Source organism: Eptesicus fuscus, chromosome 13 (assembly GCF_027574615.1).
Source record: "Eptesicus fuscus isolate TK198812 chromosome 13, DD_ASM_mEF_20220401, whole genome shotgun sequence".
In the NCBI taxonomy this organism is placed as follows: domain Eukaryota; kingdom Metazoa; phylum Chordata; class Mammalia; order Chiroptera; family Vespertilionidae; genus Eptesicus; species Eptesicus fuscus.
The window spans coordinates 10,879,931-10,907,881 of record NC_072485.1 but is presented as its reverse complement, the minus strand read 5'-3'; the positions used below and the strand labels follow the sequence as shown (position 1 = coordinate 10,907,881).

At 43.8% G+C, this 27,951-nt stretch overlaps 2 protein-coding genes across 2 annotated transcripts in view; both read right to left on the bottom strand.

Annotated features, from left to right (window-relative positions):
- GRIA4 (glutamate ionotropic receptor AMPA type subunit 4) overlaps positions 1-27,951 on the bottom strand; it is a 291,800-nt gene that overhangs the window by 255,912 nt on the left and 7,937 nt on the right. The window lies entirely within an intron of this gene.
- On the bottom strand, positions 1,316-1,912 carry LOC129151203 (interferon lambda-3-like). Its single transcript, XM_054725260.1, has one exon. It carries the CDS (start codon positions 1,910-1,912, stop codon positions 1,316-1,318), a length of 597 nt encoding a protein of 198 aa, XP_054581235.1.

Here is a 27,951-nt window from a genome sequence, read left to right as displayed (position 1 = left end):
CACATCTGGCTGTCTACCATGGTGGGGAAAGGATGGCATGTTGAATGCAGGACCCAGGAAATTCTCAAGGTTCTGGGGTTTTTTCTTTTTTTAAAAAAATATATATTTTTATTGATTTCAGAGAGGAAAGGAGAGGAAGAGAGAGATAGAAACACCAATGATGAAAGAGAATCGTTGATTGGCTGCCTCCTGCTCACCCCAAACTGTGCCCCCCGCCAGTCTGATTGCCCCAAACTGCCCTCCACCAGCCTGATCATCCCCAATTGCCTTCCCCTCCTGTCCTGATTACCCTTAACCACCTCTGCCTCAGCCCTGCCACCATGGCTTTGTCCGGAAGGACATCCGGAAGGTCTCCCGGTCTAATTAGGATAATATCCCTTTATCAGTATATATATATATATATATATATATATATATATATATATCTCCTATATAATAAAAGCCTAATATGCAAATTGTCCCCTTGAGTGGTCATTCAACCTGGAGTTCAACCATTTGCTATGATGTGTACTGACCACCAGGGGGCGGCACGAAACATGGTGGGCATCAGCTACAGGGTGCTAGCAGCAGACAGCAGTGGAGGCACTGCTGGACCCGATGGGCCCAGATGAGAATGGGAAAGCAGCGGGATGGTGGAGTAAGTGAGTGGGTGGTGCCAGGCCAAGGTGGGTGCGAGTGGGGGTCCGATTGCCCCGCCTATCACCCCACAGATGGTGATCAGCGGTGGAGGCGGTGGGACTCTGCCCTGCTCCCAGGTGCTGAGAGATTCGGATGGGGGACCTGGCCCCAATTGATCTCCCCACAGGCAGGATGGTGGAGCAGGTGAAAGGGAGCGCCAGACCATGGCAGGGTGCCAGGTGGCGCTGCAGAGCTGCGAGGCTGGGGCCCAATACCCACATGCCACCCTAAGGAACCCCACCCATGCATGGAATCATGCACTGGGCCTCTAGTATTCATATATACATATATACATATATACATATATACATGTATACATGTATACATATATACATATATACATATATACATATATACATATTTAGTGTACATATACATTTATCACAAGAATATATTAGATTCCCAATTTATTTTTCTTTATTAATGTTGAGACAAGTTGATAAATTCTTATTTTTTCTTGTATTCAATATTTATTTGCAAAATTTTTACAAAAGTAGAAAAATAAATATTTTGTCAGGTCTGAGTTTGACAATTCACACACATAAATATATAAATAGTGATTGGGTGTCAATAAATTAAAAAAGGGGGCATGCATAAATAAAATCCAAGATGCTGGGACAGGCGGCGGGTCTCAGGGTCAGGCACACAGGTCTCCAGCAGCGACACATTTCAGGTCACGGGTGAGGAGGCGGAAGAGGTTGAATGTGACAGAGGCTTCAAGGCAGTCCTGGGATTCCTTCTTCCCGGCCTCCCGGAGGCGATGCAGCCACTGGCGGAGGTGGCCCCGGGGCCTGGGGCCTGCTGTGGCCTGAGCTGGGACACAGGCCTGAAGCTGGGAGTGGATGTGGTGCAGCGTGTGAAGGGGCTGGTCCAGGATGTCCCCCAGGGTCGAGTTGTTCAAGGCCCCCAGGACCTTCAGTGTCAGGGCCAGCTCAGCCTCCAAGGCCACGGGGCGCTCCCACACCTGCAGCTGCCTCAGGTCCCGGGTCCTGGGGAGTGGGCGGGAGCTGCAGCTCCAGTTCTTGAGCAGGAGCGAGTCTTCCAGGGCGTCCTTGGCCCTCTTGAAGGCCTTCATCTCTTGTGGGGACAGAGACTTGAACTGGCCCATGTGGCAGCCCCTGGCACCCAGGTGGGTCCTGGGGGGCGTAGGGGCAGGAACTGCTCCTGTCCTGGTCAGCACCGTGGCCGTCAGCACCAGCACCAGCGTGCACCACACAGCCCAGCCCGGCTTCATCCTGGTCTCTGGTGTCTGGTGTCTGGTCTCTGTCAGCAGATGGGGATCCAAGTGTCCACGCAGAGGCTGTCACCTGGTCTCACCCAGCCTTGTTTGGTGTCTCTGGTCTCAGCCTCCTCTTCTGGGTCTCAGCCTGCTGCTCTGTGTGTATCTCTGAACTTGCAGCTCTGCTGTGATGCAATGCCGCACTGGGCTCCATGGTGCAGCTTTTAGCCTGGACAGTCGGGCAATCCCAGCTGATGTAGGAAAAGTGAAAACACACCTGCCACTAGGGGAGGCCCCAGGCTGGGAAGGCCAGCCTGTGTAGGGCGGGGCCTTGAGCCAGTTGAGCAGCTAAAGTGAAAGAGAAAGTGATACAGGCTCTGATTCACCTACAGAAGGTGAGGTCATGAGAGGAATCTCAGGATAAGGACAGCCTCAGCCCCACAGAGAGGGGTCAGTGTGCCCTGCTGGGTAGGGGCATAGAGACCTGCCTTTCTGTGGGATACCCCAGTGCAGGGAGAGGAGGAGAAAGGCACCTCCAGGGGGGTTGCCACAAAGAACCTGGAACCTCCAAGAGGGAGGCTGTCAGGGGAGGGGGAAGAGGAAAGGAGAAGGCTGCTGGGGGTGGGAGAGAGTCAGAAAGGCAAAGCAGCCTGGAATGAAGAGAGGAGACCAGCCCCTCCTCCCTTCCCCACTCAGCACTGAGAGAAAAAGAAAGGGAGGAAGGCAACTTGACAAAAATCTTTAATTATCCAGATTCAGTGGGATCGAGGAATAGGAGGCTCTGCTGGGAATTGAGGTGTGACCAAGGATTTCAAGGGATCCTGCTCAGAATGTGATAAATGATTCATTCATTCATCAAACATAAGTCATTGTCCGCCTTTACCCTGCCCTTCCCCAATTTGTATTAGGCACTTCTCAAGGTGCCAGGGATAGTATTGAAAACAAATTCCATTAAACAAAACTTGTTAGAACTTTTTCTTTCTTTATTTCATTCTTTTGTGTTTCTTTTTTTCTTTTATATTTTTTTAAATTGATTTCAGAGAGGAATGGCGAGGGAGAGAAACATCAATGATGAGAGAGAATCATTGATTGGCTGCCTCCTGCATGCCCCCTCCTGGGGATTGGGCCCACAACCTGGGCATTTGTCCTTGACCAGGATGGAACCTGGGACCCTTCAATCCACAGGCCGACACTAAGACAAAGCTTTTTTTATTTAAAAAATTTTTTTTTTTGTTAAAAAAAAAATCTTTATTTTTTAGAATATTATTGATGGTCCCCTTTCCTCCTCCCCCCCCCCCGCCCCGTTACCCTCCCTCTACCCAGTTCCCATCCTGCGCCAGGCCTTTACCATCTATTGTCTGTGTCCATAGGTAATAATACATATTTGCATATAAGATCTTTGGTTTATCTATTCCTATACCCCACACCCCTCCTTCCCTCTGAGATTCGTCAGTCTGTTCCATGTTTCCATGTCTTTGATTCTATTTTATTCATTAGATTTCTTGTTCATTTACTTTGCTTTTTAGATTCAATTGTTGATAGATATGTATTTATTGCCATTTTATTGTTCATATTTTTGCTCTTCTTCTTCCTTTTCTTAAAGAATACCTTTCAACATTTAATGTAATACTGGTTTGGTGGTAATGAACTCCTTTAGCCTTTTCTTGTTTGTGAAGCTGTTTATCTGACCTTCAATTCTAAATGATACCTTTGCTGGGTGGAGTAATCTTGGTTGTAGGTCCTTGCTATTCATCACCTTGAATATTTCTTGCCATTTCCTTGTGGCTTGCATAGTTTCCATTAATAAATCAGCCAACAGTTGTAGATAACTGCTTTTAAGATTCTCTTTGTTTTTAACACTTAGCATTTTAATTATGATGTGTCTTGGTGTGGTCCTCTTTAGGTTCCTCTTATTTGGGATTCTCTGCACTCCCTGGACTTGTAAGTCTTTCACCAGGTAGGGGTAATTTTCTATCATTATTTCTTCAAATAGGTTTTCAATATCTTGCTCTCTCTCTTCTTCTGAGACACCCATAATGTGAATGTGGTATGCTTGAAGTTATCCTAGAGGCTCTTTACAGAAACTCATATTTTTTGGATTCTTTTTTTCTCTTCTGATTGGGTGTTTTTTGCTTCCTCATATTCCAAATCATTGATTTGATTCTTGGGATGCTCTACTCTACTGTTGAATCACTATAAGTTATTCTTTATTTCAGTTAGTGTATGTTTAAATTCTGACTGGTCCTTTTTCATGTCTTTAAAATTCTCATTAAGATCTTTGAAAGTTTCACTAAGTCCCTTGAAACTCTCATTAAGATCCTTGAGCAACATTATAATCATTGTTTTTATTTGTTTGCTTGATTCCATTTCATTTATTTCTGACATGTTTCTTTGTCTCTGCATTTTGGCTGCTTCCCTGTGTTTGTTTCTATGTATTAGGTAGAACTGCTTTGTTTCCTTGAATTTGTGGAGTGGCCTTGTGTAGTAGTGTCCTGTAGGGCCCAGTGGCTCAGCCTCCCTAGTCACAGGAGCTGGGCAGTCTATGTATACCCCTGTGTGGGTTATGTGCACAGTCTTGTAGTTGAGCCTTGATTCTGTTGGCATCACTTTCAGGCCAATTGGCTGTAAGACCCAGCTTCAACTACAGTGGGAGAGCTGCTGTGCAGGAGATACCCCTATGGAGCAGAACTTGCTTCAGTGGGGCTTTGGTTCTCACTGAGTCTGCCCCTTGAGTGTGTCACTTATGGATGTGTAGAGTTATAATATATTATAGTTTGAAGCTGTCCACCAGGTGCACTGGCTCTGGGGCTCTTGGGAGGTGCAAAGTCAATTATTGCCTGGGGCTGCCTGGCAGGAGCTACAGAGAGATATCTGAAGATGACTGCTATTTATATTGGGCTTGGAACTGCTCAAGAGAGGAGCAGCTGTGAGGAAAGCCAGGCTGGTGCTGAGTCTTGGGCTTCTTATTGATAGGTTTGGGGTATGCTGAAGCCAGTTTCTATTAATTTGAGAGACTTTAGGAAAGTCTGAAGCCTGAGCCAGGGCAGGCCATTCATATGGAAAAACCTCTGCAAACAGCTTGGCCAGGGCTGCAAATAGGATGGGACAGAGTCTCAGGGAATCACCAGGGTGGAGCAAACAATGTGGGCCAGGCTGATGGAAACTCAGATATGGCTGCTAGTCAGCTCTGTGATGGGGAGGTCCCAGCGCAGGAACAATGACCCATGCGAGCATCCCCATCTGGGAGAAAGCCACCCCCGAGTTCCTGCCCTGATGCAAGACAATCCAGTTCCTCCCATATGACCCTGGATACACAAAAGCCGCCACCTGGTGCTAGATCTCAGAGGAAGTGGGACCATATAAGTTTTTGCACTACCCTTTAAGGGGAACTTCTTGGACTCTGGCAGCCCCTGTGTCACTCAACCACAATCCCCACTGGTTTTTATAGCCCTGAATTATGGGGACTTCTCTTCCCAGCTCGGGAACCCTGGGATGGGGGTCTGGTGTGGAGCTGGGACCCCTTGCTTCTTAGGGGAGGTCTCTGCAGTGGAGATAACCCTCCAGATTAAAAAAGATGCCACACATGGGTGTTGGACCAGCCTGTTCCATACCTCCACCCATCCTACCAGTCTTGATGTACTTTCTTCTTATCTAGTTATGGGACTTCCATTGAGCCAGATTTTGGGTGGTTCTTTATGATAGTTTTTCTGTATTTTAGTTGTAAATTTGATGTGGTTGTGAGAGGTGTATAGTATCAGTGTTTATTTCTGATACTAGAGGCCCAGCACACAAAATTCATACAAAGGTAGGTTCCCTAGGCTTGGCAGGAGATCGGGGCCAATCAGGGCCTTCCAGCTAGGGCCTTCTTTCCCCAGCTGCCAGCTGAGGCCTTCCTTTGTTCCGCGCCGCATCTCTGGTAGTCAGCGTACGTCATAGAGAGTGATCAAACTCCTGATCTCCCAGTTGAACTGCCGAGGGGACACTTTGCATATTAGCTTTTTGTATATATATAGATAGTCTTAATATATGAGTAATTTCTACATAGCAAGTATGTGGATACAATAAGATTTTTTAAATCCTGGTATTGATATATAAATGTGTTTTTTTAGCTGTTATAAAAATGAATATTTTTTCCTTTTTATTTTTTATCACCATTTAACCCTCCTATCCCTCTTCCACCTGCATCCAACCCTGCAATCACCACACTATTGTGATTCAATGAGGACATTTTATTGTCAGACTACTTAAGTCTTGGATCCCTGATTCACTCTTCATATGATTTGGGGCAACTTTCTTAGCTTCTATTAAACTGTTTCTACATCTTTAAAATGAGGAAAAATAATAATTTTATGATAGATTTGTTAGATACTATTCATAAGATGCTAACTTGATCTGTGCTGATTCAAGAAATAATTCCCGTTTTTCTTACTAAATAATTATAAACATCTTATTTATATCACATTTTTATATTAGCCTTCATGCAAATTTTAGATTATTCTGAAATTTAGGAAATTCTGAAAAGTGGAAGTTCTCAGTGTAGACTTTGATCTTTATTCCCAAAACTAGAGGCCTGGTGCATGAAATTCATGCAGGGAGGGAGGGGGGGGAAATGGGTGTCTCTCAGCCCAGCCTGCACCCTCTCCAATCTGGGACCCCTTGGTGGGATCGGGCCTAAACTGGCAGTCAAAACTCCCTCTCACAATCCAGGACTGCTGGCTCCCAACTGCTCGCCTGCCTGCCAGACTGATTGACCCTAACCACTTCTGCCTGCCAGCTTGATCACCCCCTAACCACTCCCCTGCCAGCCTGATCAATGCCAAACTTCTCTCTTGCCAGCCGGATTGCCCCTAACAGCCCTCCCATGCCGGCCTGGTCACCCCTAACTGCCCTCCCCTGTTGGCCCGGTAACCCCCAACTGCCTTCCCTTGTAGGCCTGTTTCCCCCCAACTGCCTTCCCTTGCAGGTCTGGTCATCCCCAACTGCCCTCCCCTGCAGGTCTGGTACCCCCCAACTGCCCTCCCCTGCAGGTGTGGTTGCCCCCAACTGCCCTCCCCTGCAGGTCTGGTCGCCCCCAACTGCCCTCTTCTGCAGGCCTTGTCCCCCACACCTGCCCTCCTCTGGAGGCCTGGTTTCCCCCAACTGCCCTCCCCTGATGGCCAACTTGTGGTGGCCATTTTGTGTCCACATGAGGGCAGCCATCTTTGACCACATGGGGCAGCCATCTTGTGTGGAGTGATGGTCAATTTGCATATTACTCTTTTATTAGATAGGATTTGTAAAGTAGTTTTGTACAACAGAACTTGTGCGAATTAATATTATTATGAAAAATGGTTAAGAAGGCTTATTTCCTATTTAATGTAGGTATCATTATTAGCAAAGATCTTTTCTAATTTGATATGTGTAGTATTTCATTTTATTGGTTTCTTAAATAGTTGCTCAATCTTTTTTTTACTATTGCTATTTTCCTTTTATATTTATCTCTTCTTTCTCACTTTGCTCTACTTTCTTGAGAATGCCCATTTTTCTTTATTTCAAAACTTTTACACATGTTTCTCTTCCACCTTCCTCCCACTTTTTCCTTGAGCATCGTACTCATCACTTAAATCATGGTACTCACATCACTGCCTCAGAAAAGACTGTCTTTAACTTCCAAACTAGGGCATATCTTCCCACGAATGCATGTACTTTAATGATGGTGCAATTTCAATAGCAAACACAGAGAAAAGCACATTTCAAGCATAGTCAATTATTCTAATAAAAAAGGATGAGAGAAACAAACAGTAGAGGGAGATGAAGGAGAGTATGGGCATCTTTTGGGCAATGAATAGGTAGGTGAAAATTCTCTGTAGCTTTACTATTAATCATGTATATTAATTTCTGCCTTTTTCTGCATGTTTTACTATGATGTTTGTTTTTTTAAGCTTATTGAGTTGAAAGCTCAACTTATTTGTGTTTAGTTTCCTTGTTTTATAATATCTTCAAAGCTATGAAATTCCCTCTCAAACCAACTTTAGTTACATTCCACATCTTTTTAAAATTTTTATTTTGAAATAGTTTTAACTTATATAAATGTTTGAGAATAAAAATTATACAAGAAAAAGCCATACACCCTTTATACAAATTAGTATAATGTTAACATTTTACACATACAAATACACAATTACATAAATCTATCTATCTATCTATCTATCTATCTATCTATCTATCTATCTATGTGTCTATCTATCTATCATCTATCTCTAGCATCATCTAAAATACTTATTGTATATATTCCACAGGCAAAAGAGATCTTTTTCTGAAGCACAATGCATAAGTAATAACCCTTTATTCCTAATTATTTTATTGCCTATTTCCCAAGAATTACCAAAATAACATATACAAGTTGGTTTATTTACAAATGTTAATTATACCTGCTTAGAGGAACTTGTTGGGAAAAAAAAAGTGACTGATGCTTTAGCATGAACTCATGCAGAGATAGGGATTTCTGATTCATTCTGTTCAAAATTATAGTTAGTGCAATGGCAAAAATAGCATTGGCTCCTGCAAGAAGGTTGAGAGAGCAGAGTTGAGTAATGAGAATACTATATTTAGGAGCAGATCTATAAGGCAAAGACCATGAAGCATTGATGATCATGGGAGCACAGTGTTTCCAATAGGAACACAAAATAGTTTCAGAAACCAGAGAGGGATTTAAAAGGATAAAGAATACGAAGCATTCAAGAGTGTGAAATGTCAAGAATATCTTTGGATTTGGACAGCCAAATTTTTGAAGAAGTTAAATTCTGTAGAGAGGGGTTAGATACAACCAAAAGTACAGAGGATGAAAGAGTAAAGATACAGGCAGAGCTTTGTCGACTATGTTTCAATGACTATGTGCTGATGAGAGACAGCATAATGGCTCAGGCGAATTCAGATTATAAAGGGTTTTTCACTGTTTGCTCATAGTTTGGGGAATTTTCAGTCCTGTGTATAGAAAGAGGAGGGGGAGAAACTGAAGGTCGAAGAGAAAGTCTAGATAATTGAAGAGAAAGATCTTTGAGGTTGAAAGAAAACATGGGCTCATTTGGAGGGTTAGCCCTGATTGAAGGCGATGACTATTTCCTGAAGCAGAAAGCACACAGGAGGAAATGGATGAATATTCAGAGCACTTTGATGTTGATAAAAGTTGAGGGAGCTCATGTTAAATGGTCTCAGTAAAAGTACCCCTATCTCCAGAGAATTAAAGGAGTAGAGAAAGTCCATCTTTATATTTGGGAAAAAAAAAGATAAAATATTTGGAATAAGAGCATTGGGAAAACTAATAGGATTTTAACTAGAGATAAGTAGACGTGAGGGCCTGGGTCAGTGTGTAATGGAAGAAAAGTATCCTACTGTATGTCTTTGTCCAGGACTACTTGCAGCCAGGAAACAGAAAAAAGAAATTGGATGATTGGGTTTATTTAAAAAGTTAAATTAGATGCTATTCTTAAACCATGTATTAAAATATTTAAAGTTTGGGTAGTTGGGGAAGGGGCTAATAAATGTGAACAAGTATCCAATCAATTTAACTTCTATAAATATATTTATCTAGACAAACTAAGAGATAAAATAGATAAAATTTGGCAAAAATATACCATCAAGAGTGAAAAACAATATTGTTCAAAATGTTGTTTCATATATTAAATAAAGGCCATAAGAAGGAAATTTTCTTCATAAAATTGCAAAATTTTACAGAACTAAGTAACCAAATCAGAAGACTCACTCACAACAGGCACCACATGTGTTAGTTCATGACATAACATATAAATATTACATTTGTAAAGGCTACTAGCAAACTCTGTATGGAACAGTCTAGTTTTATTGTTTGAATAGCTTTGCATTGTGTAAAACCTGTAGTGAAGTTTTTGAAACTCTTAGAATTATATACTGAACTAGAGGCCTGGTGCAAGAATTCGTGCACAGGTGGGGTCCCTCAGCCTGGCCAGTGATCAGGGGCCGATAGGGGCCAGCCAGCTTGGGGCAGGGATTGTGGGAGGTTGGCCGGCCACAGGAGGTTGGCTGTGGGAGCAGTGCACTGATCACCAAGAGGCAGCTCCTGCATTGAGAGTCTGCCCCCTGGTGGTCAGTGTGCATCATAGCTACCGGCTGGTCATCCAGTTGTCAGGTTGTAACGGTCCTTAGGCTTTTATATATATAGACTAGAAGCTCGGTGCACGAAATTAGTGCATGGCGGGGGGGTTGTCCCTCAGCCCAGCCTGTACCCTCTCCAATCTGGGACCCCTCAAGGGATGTCCAACTGCCCGTTTAGGCCCGATCCCAGGGATCGGGCCTAAACGGGCAGTTGGACATCCCTCTCACAATCCAGGACTGCTGGCTCCCAACTGATCACCTGCCTGCCTGCCTGATTGCCCCTAACCGCTTCTGCCTGCCAGCCTGATCACCCCCTAACCACTCTGCTGCCAACCTGGTTGATGCTTAACTGCTCCCCTGCCAGCCTGTTTGCCCCCAACTTCCCTCCTCTGCCAGCCTGGTCACCCCTAACTGCCATCTCCTGCAGGGTTGATCACCTCCAACTGCCCTCCCTTGCAGGCCGGGTGCTTCCCAACTGCCCTCTCCTACTGGCCATCTTGTGTCCACATGGGGGCAGGATCTTTGACCACATGGGGGCAGCTATATTGTGTGTTACAGTGATGATCAATCTGCATATTACTTTTATTAGATAGGATGATATTTTGGCAAACTGTTTTTAGCACAGAAAATAATTACTAAATGAAACTCCATCTATCTACTTAATGGATAGTCCAACAAACTTCCCCACTAAATGGCATTATATTATAATAATTCATAGAAGATATTAGTATTCCACACAATATGTAACTGTTGTATTAATTCAAAGAGTGAATCCAAACAGGTCAATGACATAATGTATAATTAATTCTTTTGTGTACTTTACTGACAAACTCTCTCTAGAATAGTCTGGAATACAAGCAAGATGTCATCATATATGAAACTCTTCTTGCATCAGGATGTTTGATGCATTATAAGACTATAGCAAACTATAGCACTTTGTCATACATATTCCATAATATGCATTATGCAAATACATCAAATAGTAATAGAAATGTTGTATTATGACACAAAGAATATTTCTATATTGATATTTTTACTAGTATCTTTAATACAAATTGAAATACATAGTCGATGTGAAATCCATGAGTTAAAGTAAACAGTAGTTGATATCTTGTTTTTGTTACTTTCAAGTTAAAATGGGTGAGGCTGGTGTGGATCTTTAAAATAAGATCTGGCCTCAAATCCCAAATGACAAACTTTGATTAAAGTCAGCCTACTCTGATGATTCATGTACTTGACACCTCCTTGGCATTTATGTATATAGGTTTAACTATGCTTATTTTCTCTTGTTTATGTGTCACATTGTAATTTTTTTGGCTGCTTTTTTTCTTGGATGCCAAATCTCACCACCTCCAGTTCATTCTCCATTCTACTTTAGTATATATTTCTGAAGCATAAACTTTTATCATGTCAGTATGCTATTTTAAAATAACTATTGGCATCTTGTTACCTAGGGAACAGAATCCAAATTCTTAGGTGGGGTTTACACAATCCAACATTATCTGTCTCATCTGTTCTAAACAAACTCATCAGCCTACTCTTGGCCAGTCTCATTCCCTCTCTTCTTGAGCCATAGTGAGTTACTTACCATTTGCATGACATATACTCTTGTTTACACTGTTTCCTTAAAAAAAAAAAAAAATGCCCTCCTCCCCATACTTCATCTCAAAATCTCTTAACCATTTTTTTTTAAGATCTACTCAGCACAATTGGATACTGATGTTATGCTTTCTGAAGCCTCCCCAACTGTCTAAGAAAAATGATCTGTCCTCTGGGTACCTCTGCACAGTCTTGTATGTGCCTCAGAGCTGGGCTTCACTGTATAATGGTTATTAGTATAGGTACCATTATACATTGTGTTTCATCTACATTTACCAACATGTCATTTCATTTCACCTCCCTGCCATTTCCTCTCATCTAATATTAACCAAACACCTATTATATGTCAGTTACTGCCTGAGGTCTGAGGAGGCAGAATTAGACCCAGTTCTTATCCACTTGCTCATAGTTCCCTTACTAGATGTAAGCTTCTCAGGTTATGGAGCGCCTATATTCCAGATAATGTGAACAGCTAGCCATTTATGTTGAGACTTACCCTCCCATCTCTTCCCCTTTACTCATTCAATCTCATCTTCCTGGAATGTCTTCCCTCTCCACTTGTTGAAAGCCTCCTCCTTGCGGTCCAGTCATAGTCCTAAATCTGATATGCGATCTTTTTTCTTTAAATCCCCAAATTTTCTTTGTAATTTTCTTATGTTACTTACATAGTATACTTTCTTTACAATGATTTGTGTTCTGTTTTCACTTTGCTATCAAAATCTATAGTTTATGAGTATATTCATTTACTATGCACATGTAACTGATCATCCCAGACACTTACTTAATTTAGTTTAACTCAACTCATATAAGGGAGGCTCCATGAATCAAAGCATCACTTGTTATGGTCATTGAAGCAGCTATTCCTAGAAAGTACCAGGTGGGGCTTTCTTATATATTAAAAATAAATAAATAAAAAAAAATATATATGTGTGTGTGTGTGTGTGTGTGTGTGTATATATATATATATATATATATATATATATATATATATAATTGATTTCAGAGAGAGGAAAGGGGAGGGAGAGAGGAGATAGAAACATCAATGATAAAAGAATCACCGACCAGCTGTCTCCCACACGATCCCCACCAGGGATTGAGCCCATAATCTAGGCATGTGTCCTGACCTGAAATCCAATCGTGACCACCTGGTTCATGGGTTGACACTCAACCATTGAGCCATACCAATTGGGCAGTTTATTTCTTTTGTTCCCCCCCCCCTTTTTTTTAACATTAAAACTTAAGCCACACTTTGACTTCCTAAAATTGAAATATGTAGGTTCTGATGGTTATTTACTTGATATTCAAGTAGTCATTCCTCAATGTAATTGTCTGATTTCATCACTCTATCATCTCCAGTTTGAAAACCAATTTTTAATGTTTAAAGCCTGCTAATGCTACTATTTGATGCCAATATCATCTTTTATCCATCCACAGATGATGTTTTTAGAAGACAACTTTGTTTTTCTTCAATAAAAATGCATTTAGAAGAAAATTGGCACATGCATATGTTTGACTTTCAGTATTAAACTTGGCATTACCTCCTGGGGCTGGCAGTCCCCACTAAGCTAGCCTTGTCATCCTCCATTAAGTGCTCTGGTGGTACAGCCAACACCTGTGGCCACACAAAAGACCACACACAGCAGCTGCAGGACTCAGATGCCCTTGCTGAAGTAAATTTCTAAAGCTGAAATATTTGGATCTGTGACTGGCTCTTTTATAAGTCTTTCAGGGTGGGTTTTCCCAGTGCTGCATAGTAATATATATTAAATGTACAGCACCTGCTTATTTTGTAATCTTCTTTGGTGATCCCTGATTCACATTAATGATGTCACAGTATAGTGGTTAAAAACACAGAGTTTGAAGTCAAACTGTCTTGATTTGAAGCCTAGATCTGATTATTATTTGTGGTATGATCTTGTACAAGTTATTTAACTTTGAGAGGTCTCCATTTTCTCATCTGTAAATGGAAGTAATAATGTCACTTATTTCAGAATGCTGTAAGATAAAATGAGTTTATATATGTAAACATTTTAGAACCATACCTGCACATGGCAAGCACTATATAAGTGCTTGATCTTATTATCAAATTGCAAATTCTTGAAAAATCTCAGATACAACTTGAAAGCAACTTTTTCATAACATCTGTGATCAGCCACTTTCCTTGTTCATACTAGTAGTTTTCTTTTTTATTTGCATTTTGTGGTTCTTGTTTATTAAAAAACACAAACCAACAGCAATGCATCTGAGTCATCAAAACCATGTTGGATGTATGCCTGACCTTGGTAAATTAGAACAGAACATATTAGAGTTTTTCCTCCATTTTTGAATATTTAAAGAACACACTCGAGCACTTATTTATATAGTCAGAAATTGTTAAGTGTTAAAATTAATTTTTTTCTAGTTCAAGAATAAACAGCCAGATAAATGACAGGGATGCCAGATACTTCATGAATCCCATACATGTCATATGATAAGCACTCCCAGTCATTTATTTCTGGGCCTCAGGAACTCCAGCCCACCACCGTCTCCTGTGGTAATGATTAGATGACTGCGCATGCTCCAGTTCCTTATTTCATTCATCATCATTCGTGCCAATTTTTCAATTCATTTATGAAACTTCAGCTGCCACATATGTATGGTGCATCTTCTCTGTGCCAGGTACAATTCTAGACCGTGGGTAGGGCAGTGAATAAGTAAATAAAATGCCCATTGTAATGAAGCCTATGTGTAGTAAGTAAATATATATATACAAATGTATAGAATGTAGGGCAGTGAAATGTGCTAGAGAGAAAAATAAAACCAGAAAGGAGAACAGGGAATGCTAAGGTTAAGAATGGAGGTTGTGCCCTGGCCAGTTTGGCTCAGTGGATGGAGTATCGGCCTGCGGACTGAAGGGTCCCAGGTTCGATTCCAGACAAGGGCACATGCCTGGGCTGTGGGCTCAATCCCTAGTGTGGGGTGTGTGGAGGCAGCCAATCAATGATTTGCTCTCATCATTGATGTTTCTATCTCTCTCTCCCTCTTCCTTCCTCTCTGAAATCAATATATTTAAAAAAATTTTTTAAAAAGAATGGAGGTTGTCAGAGAGGGTCTCACTGAAAGGTGACAATAAGCAAAGACAACAATAAGAGAAGGAGTGGAGGGAGTGAGGTCGTCTTATATCGGCATAGTGTATTCCAGGCAGGGCAAAGAGCGTGATAGAACGTGCCTGGTGTGCTCTTATAAGAACTTTGACTTTACATTGAGTGAGCAGGAAGCCCTTGGGTGGCTTTTGGAAGGGGATGTTTTAGAAGGCTCACTCTGGCGCTTGAGAAGAAAGGATACGTACTGGGGTAAGGGCAGAAGCAGAGAAATCAGCCAAGAGGCTATGGTGACAATCCAGCTTAAAGATGATGGTGCCTCTGCTTTGGTCTATTTTTCATTTGAGCTAGTAAATATGCATGTCATCAAACAAAACTAAGCCATGTGCGCAAACCCAATTAGGATTTGGAAATAAGTCTAAATTCATCCTAAAATTAAAAGTGTTTTTAGATCACAATGGTTCCAAGTTTAATTTACAAAGTCCATATATACTACTTAGTTAACATAAAATATAAGGCAGCATGAAAACAGACTAAAAAAAAACCCTGCAGATGACTTGAGATAAGTGAGAAATCATAATTTGTAGTCTTACTTTAACTACCATGTATACATAAAATGAAACATTTTCTAAATGCTTGATATTTGGGAAATAGTTCCTTGCCAACCCCTCTCCCCCCCGACACACACACACAATGGACACATTTTTTATTTTCATAAAGACAGTCAATTGGCATTAAGCATATTCTCTAGTTTCATACTGTGCATTAGAGACTTTGATCAGGCCTTGATTCCAGGGTATCCCCTTTAATTAGAAAGGCTTGAGTTCTATGTATTATAATTGAAAGGAATGTTTCATTATTATTGTGGAAGGTAGGAAAATAAGAATTTGTTAGGTCAGTAATGTGTCAGGTGCAAACACCTATGTTCATGATATTATGGTTTTATAATACTACTTGAGGCCTGGTGCATGAAAATTCATGCATTGGAAGGGGGGTCCCTCAGCCCGGCCTGCCCCTTCTCACAGTCAGGGAGCCTTCAGGGGCGGGAGGCGAGCCGGTGATCAGGGGAAGGCGAAGCCCCCATCACACCTCTGCTGCTGCCACTGCCCGCAGAGCAAGCCTCAACCAGTCCTGGTTACCTGAGCCTTGGGCGGCCCTGGGAGGCTGGGCAGCTGCTGTCCGAGGCTTGCCTGCACCTCAGGTGTTGGCTGGGCAGCTGGCATCCAAGGCTCGCCTGTGCCTCAGGCCAGCCCTGGGCAGCTGGGGGGCTGAGGGGACTGGGGGACTCCGAAGGCAGGTGTGCGGGGCAGCCAGACACACCTCAGGGCGGGCCCGGCCATGCCACGTGCCTGCTGCCACGGCGGGGCTGAGGGGACTGGGTGCCACCATCTTGTGGCTGTGGACGCCACCATCTTTGAGGGCATGGCAGTCAATTAGCATAGTCCCTCCTTATTGACTGTGAGTGCTGCCATCTTTAAGGGTGTAGCAGTCAATTAGCATATTCCCTCCTTATTGGCTGTGGGAGCTGCCATCTTTGTGATGGCATGAGGGTCAATTAGCATATTCTCTCTTTATTAGATAGGATTTCCATGGTACTCATATTCACACTCTTCTATAGATCCTGAAATAAGCTTTACAAATATTTATTGAGTTACTTTTATGAATAATTTAAAAAAGATATTTGTATTATAAAAAATTTAGATTACTTAGCAATGAAAGCATACATAGAACAAGCACAAATTTAAGCATCTTTCTTACATAAGATGATTCAGTTGAAGTAGTCAATTTTCAATGAAGGTTCTAAGTCAGGGTTTGGCAAGCTTCTGTAATGGGTCAGTAAATATTTTAGCCTTTTCAGGCCATACAGTCTCCATGCAACTACTCAACTTTGCCACTGTAGTCCAAAAGTAACCAAAGATGATATATAAATGAGTGAGTGCAGTTGTGTCCCCATAAAATTTTATTTGCAACAACAACAATAATAATAATCCTGTATAATAGAAGTGTAATATGCAAATCGACCGAACGGCAGAATGACCAGTTGCTATGATGTGCACTGACCAACAGGGGGCAGATGCTCAATGCAGGAGCTGTCCCCTAGTGGTCAGTGCGCTCCCACAGGGGAAGCACCTCTCAGCCAGAAGCTGGGCTCATGACTGGCAAGCACAGTGGCAGTGGTGGGAGCCTCTCCTGCCTCCGCTGCAAGCGGGTGGTAAGGAGCGAGGGGTCCCGCACTGTGAGAGCCCCGGACTGTGAGAGGGATTTCTAACGCTGGCTTAGGCCTGATCCCCCTGGAGATCGTGCCTAAGCCAGCAGGCGGACATCCCCTGAGGGGTCCCGGACTGTAAGAGGGCATAGGCTGGGCTGAGGGACACCCCCCCCCCCCCCCAGTGCACGAATCTTGTGCACTGGGCCTCTAGTAATAATAATAATAATAAATAAATTGGCCAGATTTGGTTCACTAGCTGTGGTTTGCTAACTCTTGTTCTAGAGGTTATGAGCGGAAAGCTTAGACCTAAGAAAATTCATGGTAACTGGTAAATTCTAGTTATTATGAGTACCTAAAGGCACAATTCTCAGATATGGTCCTGTCTATGTTCTTCAGAATCATTGTTCCACATTTATTTTCATCAAGCAGGTCATTTTCTCATCAGTGGCTTCTTTAGCAATGTGCTGGCCCCAGTGCTTGTTCACACTCACTCTGATTTGTCTGATGTACGTGACTTACCAGTACCTTACTCTTTCTAAGGTGGTTGATTGGATGCAATTCTTTTTTCTTAATTACATGTAACTCTTTTTTTATTTCTAAATTATAGTTGATGTACGATATTATAAAAGTTCCAGGTGTACAATCCCATGATTAGACATTTATGTGACTTACAAAATGATCACACCAATAAATCTAGTACCCGTGTGCACCATATATACTCTACTACAGTTTATTCTCTATCATATAGTTTTCACTTCAATTGGTTCTTTCTTACAGTTTTCATGTCCTTTTCATGCTGTTGAAGTTCTTACTAAGTTCCTTGAGCATCCTCATAACCATTGTTTTGAACGTTGTATCTGGAAGCTTTGCCTGCTTTCATTTCATTTAGTTCTTTTTCTGGAGATTTCTCCTGTTCTTTCATGTGGGATCAGTTTCGTTGTCTTCCCATTTTGGTTGCTTCTCTGTGTTTGTCTCTATATACAGCTGTTGAGTCTCCCAGTCTTGATAGAGTTGCCTTAGTAGGGCCCAATGACAGCTTCCCAGGTCCCCTGAGGTGAGCACTCCCGGTATGTTCCCTCTCTCCAGTTGGACTGTTTCTACCATCCCGTTGTAATGAGCCTTGATTGCTGTTGTCTTGTCACTGGGATGGATTGACTCCTAGTCCTATTGGCTACGAGAACCAGCTGCAACCCAGTGGAGGAGCTACTGTTGAGGGGCCAACCCTATGGAGCACGACTGGATTCAGTAAGGCTTTGGTGCCTGCTGAGTTTGCCCCTTGAGCGCATTGTTCATAGAGGTAGTTGGGTTGTAATACAGCACTGTCTGAAATTGTTTACCAGGTGCACTGGCTCTGGAGCCTCACACGAGGTGTAGGCCAAGGTCAGCTGCCACCTGTGTTCTGCTCAGGGCTACTCAGCATGAGCTACAAAGCAATCAGCAGAAGGTTGCTACTTGTGATGGGTTTGGAGGTGCCAGGAGAGGCCAAGCTCCCAACCAAAGCTGGCTGCCACTAGTGTCCGGCTTGGGGCCACTTAGCAAGAGGTTTGAGAAACCAGAATGCCAGATGTTACTTATTTGGGACATTTTTTTAAAAGAAGTATACTTCTGTTTCTTTCTTAAAATCTTTACCTGCAGATATGTTTATTGATTCCTTTCTTTCTTTCTCTTTCTTCCTTTCTTTCTTTCTTTCTTTCTTTCTTTCTTTCTTTCTTTCTTTCTTTCTTTCTTTCTTTCTTTCTTTCTATTTTTTAGAAAGAGAGGTATGGAGAGAGAGAGAGAGCTGTCAGTGTGAGAGAGAAACATCAATTGGTTGCCTCCTGTACAAGCTCCAACTGGGCCTTGAATCTGCAACCTAGGTGTGTGTCCTGACTAGGAATCAAACTTGCAGTCTTTTGGTGTTCATGAAGATGCTCCATCCAACTGAGCGACTGGTGGGGTTGTTTGAGAGATTTTAGGAAAGTTAACAGCATGATCCAACAGAGGCCCTTTGTACGAAAAAGCCAATGGAAAACAGCGTGGGTGAGCTCACAAGTTTGGTAGGGCAGGGTCTCAGGGACTCACCAGGGCTGGGCAAACAGTGTGAGAGAGTTAATGGAAGCTCAGATATGGTGCCCGCCTGCTAAGTCTGTGCAGGGAGCATTCAGCATAGGACCAACGGCTCCTTCCAGCACTTCCGTCTGGGAGAAAACTGCTCCTCTAGCCCGCACCTTGGAGTCAGACAATTTTAGTTCCTCCCCGTATGTCTCAGTGCCTTTACAGCTGCTGCCCTAGTGCTGGAGCTTGGAGCCAGTGAGTCTGCGTACGTCTGTGTGTGGCCCCTTTAAGAGGAATGCCTGGGTCTTTAGCAGCCCTCTGTTTCCCTTAGCCACAATCCACACTGGTTCTTACTATATAGCCAAAAGTTTTTGGGACTTCTCTTCCTGGCACTAGAGCCCTGGGCTGGGGGGCCTGGTGTGGGTCCAGGACCCCTCATTTCTCAGGGGGACTTCCCCAGCTGAGATATGCCTCCTGATTTTTAACTGTCACATGCAGGACTAGACAGCTTCAGCCCCTCCTACCAGTGTGGGTGTGGCTTCTTTGTATCCTTACTTACAAGACCTCTGTTCAGCCAGATTTCAGGTGGCCCTGAATGGTGGTGGTTCTGTAGTTTGGTTGTAATTTTGATGTGATTATGGGAGGATGTGAGTACTGCATTGAACTCTGCCATCTCCACCAGAAGCCCGTAGGAATTCCATCATTATAATTTCTTAAGCCATTACTTTATGTCTTTTTAGTTTAAACATTTGTGTACAAAATTACAGTGCTCAACACGAGTATTTCTCTCTGTCGGATCAGAAAAACCTTGACTATTCCATGATCTGTTCCACTTTGCACCCCATGTTTCTTCATGAATTTAGCATTTAAACTCAGAAATGTGCATGTATTAAGAAAATTTGGTTAATCTATATGAGGTTAGCTGCCCTATGGCCTTTGCTAAGAAGGGATGCTCTTAGAATCCTCTTTCCAAGGCTGTGCTTTATGGTCCTTTCCCTCAGAAGGCAGATTTTAGACTCTTTACAGCCACAGAGGACACCATGGTTACACATTTCTGGGGGCTGAACTCCTTGGCTATGGTAACATCTGGCTTGTTTGTACTAGGTCTCCTGGATCTTATAAGGATAAACCTACATTTGCCCCATATTTTTAGATTAAGAAACAATAATTTCCAGTCCAGGTACTACTTAGAAGACATTTTTAAGAAAATAAAAATTCCCTTTCTTTGTCTTTCCAGCCCCCTGTTCTTCTTTTGAAAACAACCTGCCTTTTCCTGACTACAATAATGTAAAGGCAACATATATGAAGCACACAACTCCTCTCAAACTTGTCATTCTAGCTAAACAGCCTTTTTGGCCACTTAGAGCCTGCTAACTCCTTGCTACACTGTCTATGTAAACCAGTGCAGATATTGAAGGGTGGATGGGGGGAGAAGCTCTTTCTTATATAAATTTATTTTATAGGGTATTTTTAGGCTTCTAGACACATGGAGGCTATGATTCTATAGACTATTTATTTCCTTAATATTTGGGTGACAACTTAGATAATGTAATATAGATAATATAAAATTCACAAAATGAAGTACCTGAAAAGCTTCAAATAGGATACATTTCAGATAAAAATGTACATCATTAAGTTTTATATGAAAAGACAGAGAAAAAATAATTTTTTCAGGATTTATCAGTGACAAAATGCAAGTTTTAATTTTACATTATTTTACATTCTACTTATTGTCTATTTCTGAATTAGCCTTTTAAGCTTGTATTTGGGCATATTTTAAGATACTTCTTACAAGTAAAATAACTTTTAACGTGAGTCATAGTTTAAATCTTCCCTAAGTTAGAATTGATAGAAGTGCACCTTTTAAATATAATTTCCTAAAATTCATATTGAAAGAGCTAAGTGATTGCCAATGAAGAGAGAGAAGAGAGAGAGAGAGAGAGAGAGAGAGAGAGAAAGAGAGAGAGGTGCACTCATGTAAATTATCCCATGACATGGAATGTGACATATTCAGGTTTGTATTTAAGAGACCAAGTGGCCGAGGACAGAACCCAAAGGGAATGCCAGCATTTTAAGAGCAGTTAGAGGAAGAAAAGTCTATGAAGGGGGGAAAAAAAAGAATAAGACATCACAAATTTATACTTGTTTATTTCTTCATGAATTTAGCATTTAAACTCAGAAATGTGCATGTATTACAAAAATTTGGTTCTCACTGTATAAATATTAACCAAAAACCTTTAATTCATGATTAATAATTTTAAAATGATAAATATGTATTGGAAGTTTGAACATAGAATATTATGGTACTAAAGCACAAATAGTGATGATGATAATTAAAATGATAAAAACAGGATAATAACTGTAATTTACACAGTTTATTATACACCAGGAACTTTAAAAGCACTTTACATATAAATCCTCATGACCTGGTAGATTTGACTCGTAATACTACTTTTCAGAGTAGGAAACGGAGCTCAAGCAGTGTTAGGGAACTTATTCAAGGTCAAACATGTAGTAAGCGGTGCAGGAGGGTTTGCACCCAGACATTTAACCTCGTGACTGCCCTCCACTCACCACACCTGGGCTGTAGAGCTGAAGGGAGGCTGGAACTATTTCTGTTGGGACAAGCAAATGATTGGCAAGGCTCTCCCAGCCCCAACTGTAAGGACTTTACACTGAGTGGCCAGATTATCATGATCTCTGAACGCATAATAATCTGGCCACTCAGTGTATATCCTATATAATAAAAGGCTAATATGAAAATTGTCTCCTCAACCAAGAGTTCGACCAGCAGGCAGGCTGGCCAACTGCCCATGTCCCCTCCCCCTGGCTAGGCTGGCCGGACCCCACCCATGCACAAATTCATGCACCAGGCCTCTAATATATATATACACATACATACACACACACACACACACACACACACACACACACACACAGTGGCCAGATTATTATGCATTCAGAGATCATAATAATCTGGCCACTCAGTGTATATCTGAGAACTCTTTCCCCTTACATCAAATAAAAAGTTAATGCTTTTCTTTCCCTAACCCTGATGTCATGTGTGTTGTTAAGATGGTGAATAAATTATAAAGCACACCGGTTGAGTAAACTTTAACTCTGTCATGAGTTTTGCATTGTAAAGATTTCAACCTTAATTGTGCATTGTCATTACATACTCGTTTGTTCCACCTTTATAATAGAAGGATAATTCACTGAGACAATCTAAGTTATCTTTCGGTGGTACGTTCATCAGAGCTCTAAAATAAAGACTTTCCCCCAGATCTTCAGATAAGCAACACTTGTTTAAATTAAGAAGTTGTCAGGAATTTCCAAGTCACGTCATTTGGAAACTTACTGCTTTAAAAAGGGGTGGGTACTGAAAAGATGAAATCACTGAGAAAGCTTCTGCCATTTTGTCCTTTTTGGGTAAGAAAATTGCTAAAATATAACAGCCACACTCCATCTACCTAACCATTCTCAAGGAACATGTACCTTCCACCCTTCGTCCTCAGACATGGCTGAATAATTCCACTGACAGGTCAGCATCTTCTCTGGGCTCTGTCACAAGTATTTCTAATATAAATTTAATATTTCCCCCCAAAGCATTAAAAGGGCCACCATGGTAGGAGTGGGGGGAGGGAGGAATCAGAACTCTGTTGGACTCCCTTACACTTATTTTTAATTTGTTTGTTTGAATTTCCATGGGGCAGGGCACAGTCATCTTTCCAGTGAGTAGGGCCTCCAAAGGTCTTATCCGGATCTGCTCTTATCTTTTATTCAGAGACTGAACACAGACAGTGGGGAGGAAATGGGAAAGGGAGAAAATCCAGACAGGTTGAAGCATAGTAATCTCCATCTTGTATAAAAAGACTGCTGTTTGAAACTCTGCTATTGTTGGATAGTCCTTAGTCCTGTAAACTCTGTCATTATAAACTCTGTCACTTTAAGACAGTCTGTTATTCTGTAAAATGACTTTGTTTTTTTAGTTCAAATAATAGAAAAAGAGAAACTTAACTGTCTGACCTTGCAAGCTAGCCATCTAATGTAATAGACTAAAATAGACTAATACTGATAATAATTCCAAGTCCTAGCTCATTATGTACTCAAGGTTACAGACTACCTGTAACAATAACGTACACAGAAGTCTTTGTGAAACCTGCAAACAAAGACGCTCAAAAGGTATAAATACAAAACACTTCCTTTATGTCGGGGCTCAGAGATTTGGAAAAAGACACCTCCCTCTGGGCCGCGTGCAATAAACGACTCCTAATTAATTGGCTCATTAAGGCGTTTTATATCTCATTCGATGATTTATGATACAACAAGGTAACCTGTCAGTCAGTCAACAATGTGCATCTAGTGCCTGTACGTGACAACTAAAGTAACCCAGCACAGACATTCGTGGAGAATTGCATGCTGCTTTTCCCTGCCGTCACCCTCAGGCCTCCGAAACCTTCCAAATGAAGATTCGGACAGAAGACTGTTGGCACCACGAAAGCCCCTTCGGGCTTCTGCACTCCATGTCCAGGATGCCTCCAATTGTCAGCCCCCTGCTTATTTGCCTGCTCCTTGTTCAGCTCTCTTCTTTGACTGCCCTCATTTTAGCTTCATAGCATTGTTCTTTGCTAATCCCCTTGACTGGCAGTCCTGTTCTGATGTATTCTCCTTGTGAGATTTCAGCACTCCTTCACAATATGACGATGACTTCCAGCATTTGACCTCAAATCCTTCATTCTGTAACCAGGGGAAGTGGGCGGCAGCAGACAGACGTGCACTGCCCATCACCTCCTCTCACCCTCCGGTGCTTCTTCATTCCCCCCAATCACCCTTAGCCCTATCCACAGTGGTAACAGCCTGCGGAACCTGGGGAACCAGGGCAGGGGGTTAGCATTACAGTGACACCAATGGAGAGATGATGAAGGAAGCAGGAGCTGCCTTGCCTGTATCTGATTACTGCTACTACTACCTCAGTTCCAAGGAAGGATCGCCATAGAAAAGCTCCTTGTCATTTTTATTCCTGCATTGTTCTTTGCTCTCCCATGGCCTGGTTCCAGCAGGAAGTCAGCAACACATGCTTGAAAGATATCGTTACGTGTGGTCCTACTGGTGGAATGGGTTATGTTCACACTGGCCAGCTGACAAGTAAATATTTGGTGTTGTCAGCCTGCCCAATGAATGTAATAAAAGTCAGTAAGCAGATATATTTGAATGAGCTATAAAAAATAGTCTAAATCCTAATGGGTTCAATATAAGCAAAGATAATTGCCTGAGGGTCATTATGGGAGGTTAACAAAAAGGAAACTCCTTTTCATCTTGGTGAGGGTTTTAGACTAAATACTTTTTTCAGGGTTACGAGATAAGTGGAAAATAGGGCTTAATACTATCAAGAGTTAAAGATAAATTATTCATTCCCTCTTGTATAATACAGGCTAAAAATTTGAAAGATTACTTCTCCAGAATTTGTGTGTCAATTAACTCTGTTTTGCTATTGTTTTCTAATTTTGTTTTTAATTATAAAAAATGGGCCAGAAGCATTTTAAGTGCCACAACTAATGGTAGATATGTGTTGGCGGAGTATTAGCATGTGTGGTAATTAGGAACTGGAATGGGGAGAGCGAGGAAAAACATGATGCTTGTAATCAGCACTGTAAACACCCAGTGTTCCTCTGAGTGGCTCCAAGTCCAGCTGACAGGTGTACCCCTGATCCTCCTCATCCCACCCCTCCCTGGCAGGGGTTTCAAAGAAGAAGCAGATACCAGTACTTTGGTGTGAATAGAAGCCAGTATGCTTTATATCCCTTAGAGCAGTGGTTCTCAACCTTCCTAATGCCGTGACCCTTTAATACAGTTCCTCATGTTGTGGTGACCCCCAACCATAAAATTATTTTCGTTGCTACTTCATAACTATAATTTTGCTACTATTATGAATCGTAATGTAAATATCTGTATTTTCCGATGGTCTTAGGCGACCCTGCTAGCAGTTCTCAACCTGTGGGTCACGACCTACAGGTTGAGAACCGCTGCTATAGAGCCTAAATGGGCAGTCGGATATCTCTCGAGGGGTCCCAGATTGGAGAGGGTGCTGGCTGGGCTGAGGGACACACCCCCTCATGCACGAATTTCGTGCACTTGGCCTCTAGTCTAATCTAATAATAGACAAATATGCAAATTGACCGCACCTTCGCTATACCCAAGCCACGCCCACCAACCAAGCCACGCCCACCAACCAATCAGGACGAGTATGCAACTTACCCCAACAAAGATGGCGGCTAATTTGCATATCAAGACAGCGTTGAAAGAAGCCAAGAGCTGCAGAAGGGAGTAAAGCTTCAAAGAAGCAAGCAAGCCAGGGGGAGGGGGGGGGAGTGGCGAAGTCAGGGCCGGGGGCGAAGGGAAAAGCAGGCGGGCTGGTGGAGAAGGCGGGGCGGGCGACAAGGGCGGAGCGGAGGCGGGGCTGGGGGAGAAGGGAAAAGCAGGCGGGCTGGTGGAGAAGGCGGGGAGGGAGACAAGGGCGGAGCGGAGGCGGGGCGGGGGGAGAAGGGAAAAGCAGGTGGGCTGGAGGAGAAGGCAGGGCGGGTGACAAGGGCGGGGCGGAGGGGGGGCGGGGGGTGAAGGGAAAAGCAGGCGGGCTGGAGGAGAAGGCGGGGCGGGCGACAAGGGCGGAGCGGAGGCGGGGTAGAGTGCAGCAGGAAATCCTATTGCAGGATTTTTCCTGCAACGGGAACGCTAGTATATATATAAAGAGCCAGGGTCGTAACATCCAAAATGACCGAAGCCTCGACCGAATGCCAGGCTGCAGGCGCAGTAGGCGAGCGGGCTGAACTGCTGACCTCTCAGAGACGGACCAGCAGGCTCCATTGATCAGGGGATGGCTAATGGAGGAACTGGGGCCCCTCAGGCACTGATGAATCCGTGGCAGCAGCGACTGGTGAGTGGGCGGGTGGAAGGCAGACCACTTGGTCCCTCCTCCCAGCCCTCAGACTCCAATCAATCAGTGGCGGAGATGGGGCGGAACTGGGGACTGGCTCCCTTACTAAGGGAGGTTCAATCTCTAGAGGACAGGCCAGGCACCAATGGACCAGCACCACTGACACGATCCTGACATTACTGCCGGCCTCCTGGAACTTGGCTTCGGGCACTGCAGCCGCTTCCCCTCCCTAGACACTCCACAAGGAAGAAAGGATACCACCCGCAGCACCAGAGGTGACCAGCCAGCGGTTACTGCTCTCCCCATGCTTCCTCCAGGTCACTCGAGCCAGGCCCCCGCCCTCCCCGCTCCAGATGAAGTGTGAGCACTGCACACGGAAAGAGATGTGAGTAGATAGCACACAAGCAATTAATTTCAAAAGATTTTGGACCAGTCGTTTCCCTCATTGGCCTGTTGGTTTGTTCCTCTCTAAGTATTTCCTCAACAACCTCACAAAAGGAGCAGATACTAATAGGAATAGTCCATTAAGGCTAATTAAAGCCATTAAAATTAATTTTGTTTGGAGATTTATTGGGAAATTTGGGACTCCCATTGAGACCATTGATGCACGCCAGGGAGTCACCCAGCGGAGCCCCTGAAGTGACTGCTGCTGGGGGCTGTGACGCTGTGGCTGCCCCTGCCCCCCAGACCTGGCACTCGCTCTGAGGGGCTCTAGTGCTCTCACTGCTCAGCTCATCATCGCAGCTGCACCTCCAACCCCTTCAGGTTGTGTGAGGAGAATAAGAGGGTGTGAACCGTGAAGGCCAAACTGGGAGACATTTTCACAAGAAGGCGGACCACGCCGTCATTTTTATGATGTGGTTTGTGAACCATTAAATGTCCCCCCTTAAAATACATCCTCAGGGCGTGCCCAGTGCCAGGGAGCCCGCGGGGAGCGGAGCCCTTAGATGAAAGCATTCTGTGTGTTTCGGGGTCTTCTGAGGGTGTACGTCCCCTGGAGGGTGGACCCCGGGCTTCAGGGAGACTTCAGACCGTTGTTTGAACTTACAGCTCTCACAATGTGTGAAGGCAGGAAAACCGGCTGTGACATTTGCATCCCGTCCCCAGGTGTTACAGGGCGTCACGCAAAGCTAAACGGGTAGAATTGTGATGGTGCCTCAGTTGACTGAGGTGGGAGGGTGCCCTGAATCCCTGGGCCTCTGTGATCATGGGAGTCCTCGCACGAGGGAGGCAGAAGGAGGACCCGAGGAAGTGTGAGGGACTCAGCTGTTCTTGCTGAAGGAAGAGGCTGGAAGTGGAGCCAGTGGATCTCCCGAGCCCCTGTGCAGAGACGCTCCTGCCACCCCCAGTGCCGCCCCTGTGTCCCCGCTAACAGAACTGCAAGTCCATCAGCGTGCGCTGCTGTCAGCCCATGTGTGTGGTCCTTAGTTACAGGAGGATGAAAACTGGCCCCCAGGAGGATGGGGTCAGAGGCTCTGTAGCCAGTGAGTGAGCAAGAGGAGAGTAAGTGGCAGGGAGGCCAGCACTTCAGAAAGCGAGGTGCACTCAGGAATTCACGGGGGGACACTGAGCGGTGCAGGAACACGGGAGCTGGGCAGGCAGACAGCGGTGCTACATGAGAGGGGAGGTAGTGGCAGAGGGCAGCGGGGGCAGTGAAACCCCCGTGCACTCAGCCAACAGCAGGCCTGGGTCTCACAGGTCCTGTGGTCAGAGTGGGGCAGCTTAGTGGACCCTCTGCCCCAGCCCTCACATGCTGCATAAGGCTGCAGCGAGAGGGGAGCCTTCTGGCCCACGGTCATCGGGACGCTGGCAGGACCCGTCCCGGGGACTGTCTGACTAGAGGCCCAGCTGCGTGCTGGCTGTGGACAGAGCCCCCCTGAGGTGCTAGATGCCACCCCGGCTCCTTGCCACGGCTTCTCCAGTCCCCAAGGGGGCCTCCCACCACAGATGCCACAACCGAGCCGGACAGGCCCCAGGGAGCCGCGGGAGCCACATCCCAGCTCCCTGGCTGGGCTGTTAGGAGCAGCCACAGCCTCTCTCACACTCGAAAGGAAGCATTCACATGAGGCAGGACACTGGGAAGCGGGGCCAC

Bases quoted from the DNA above. Each gene is read 5' to 3' on its own strand.
- LOC129151203 (XM_054725260.1), bottom strand. From the start codon at position 1,912: ATGAAGCCGGGCTGGGCTGTGTGGTGCACGCTGGTGCTGGTGCTGACG.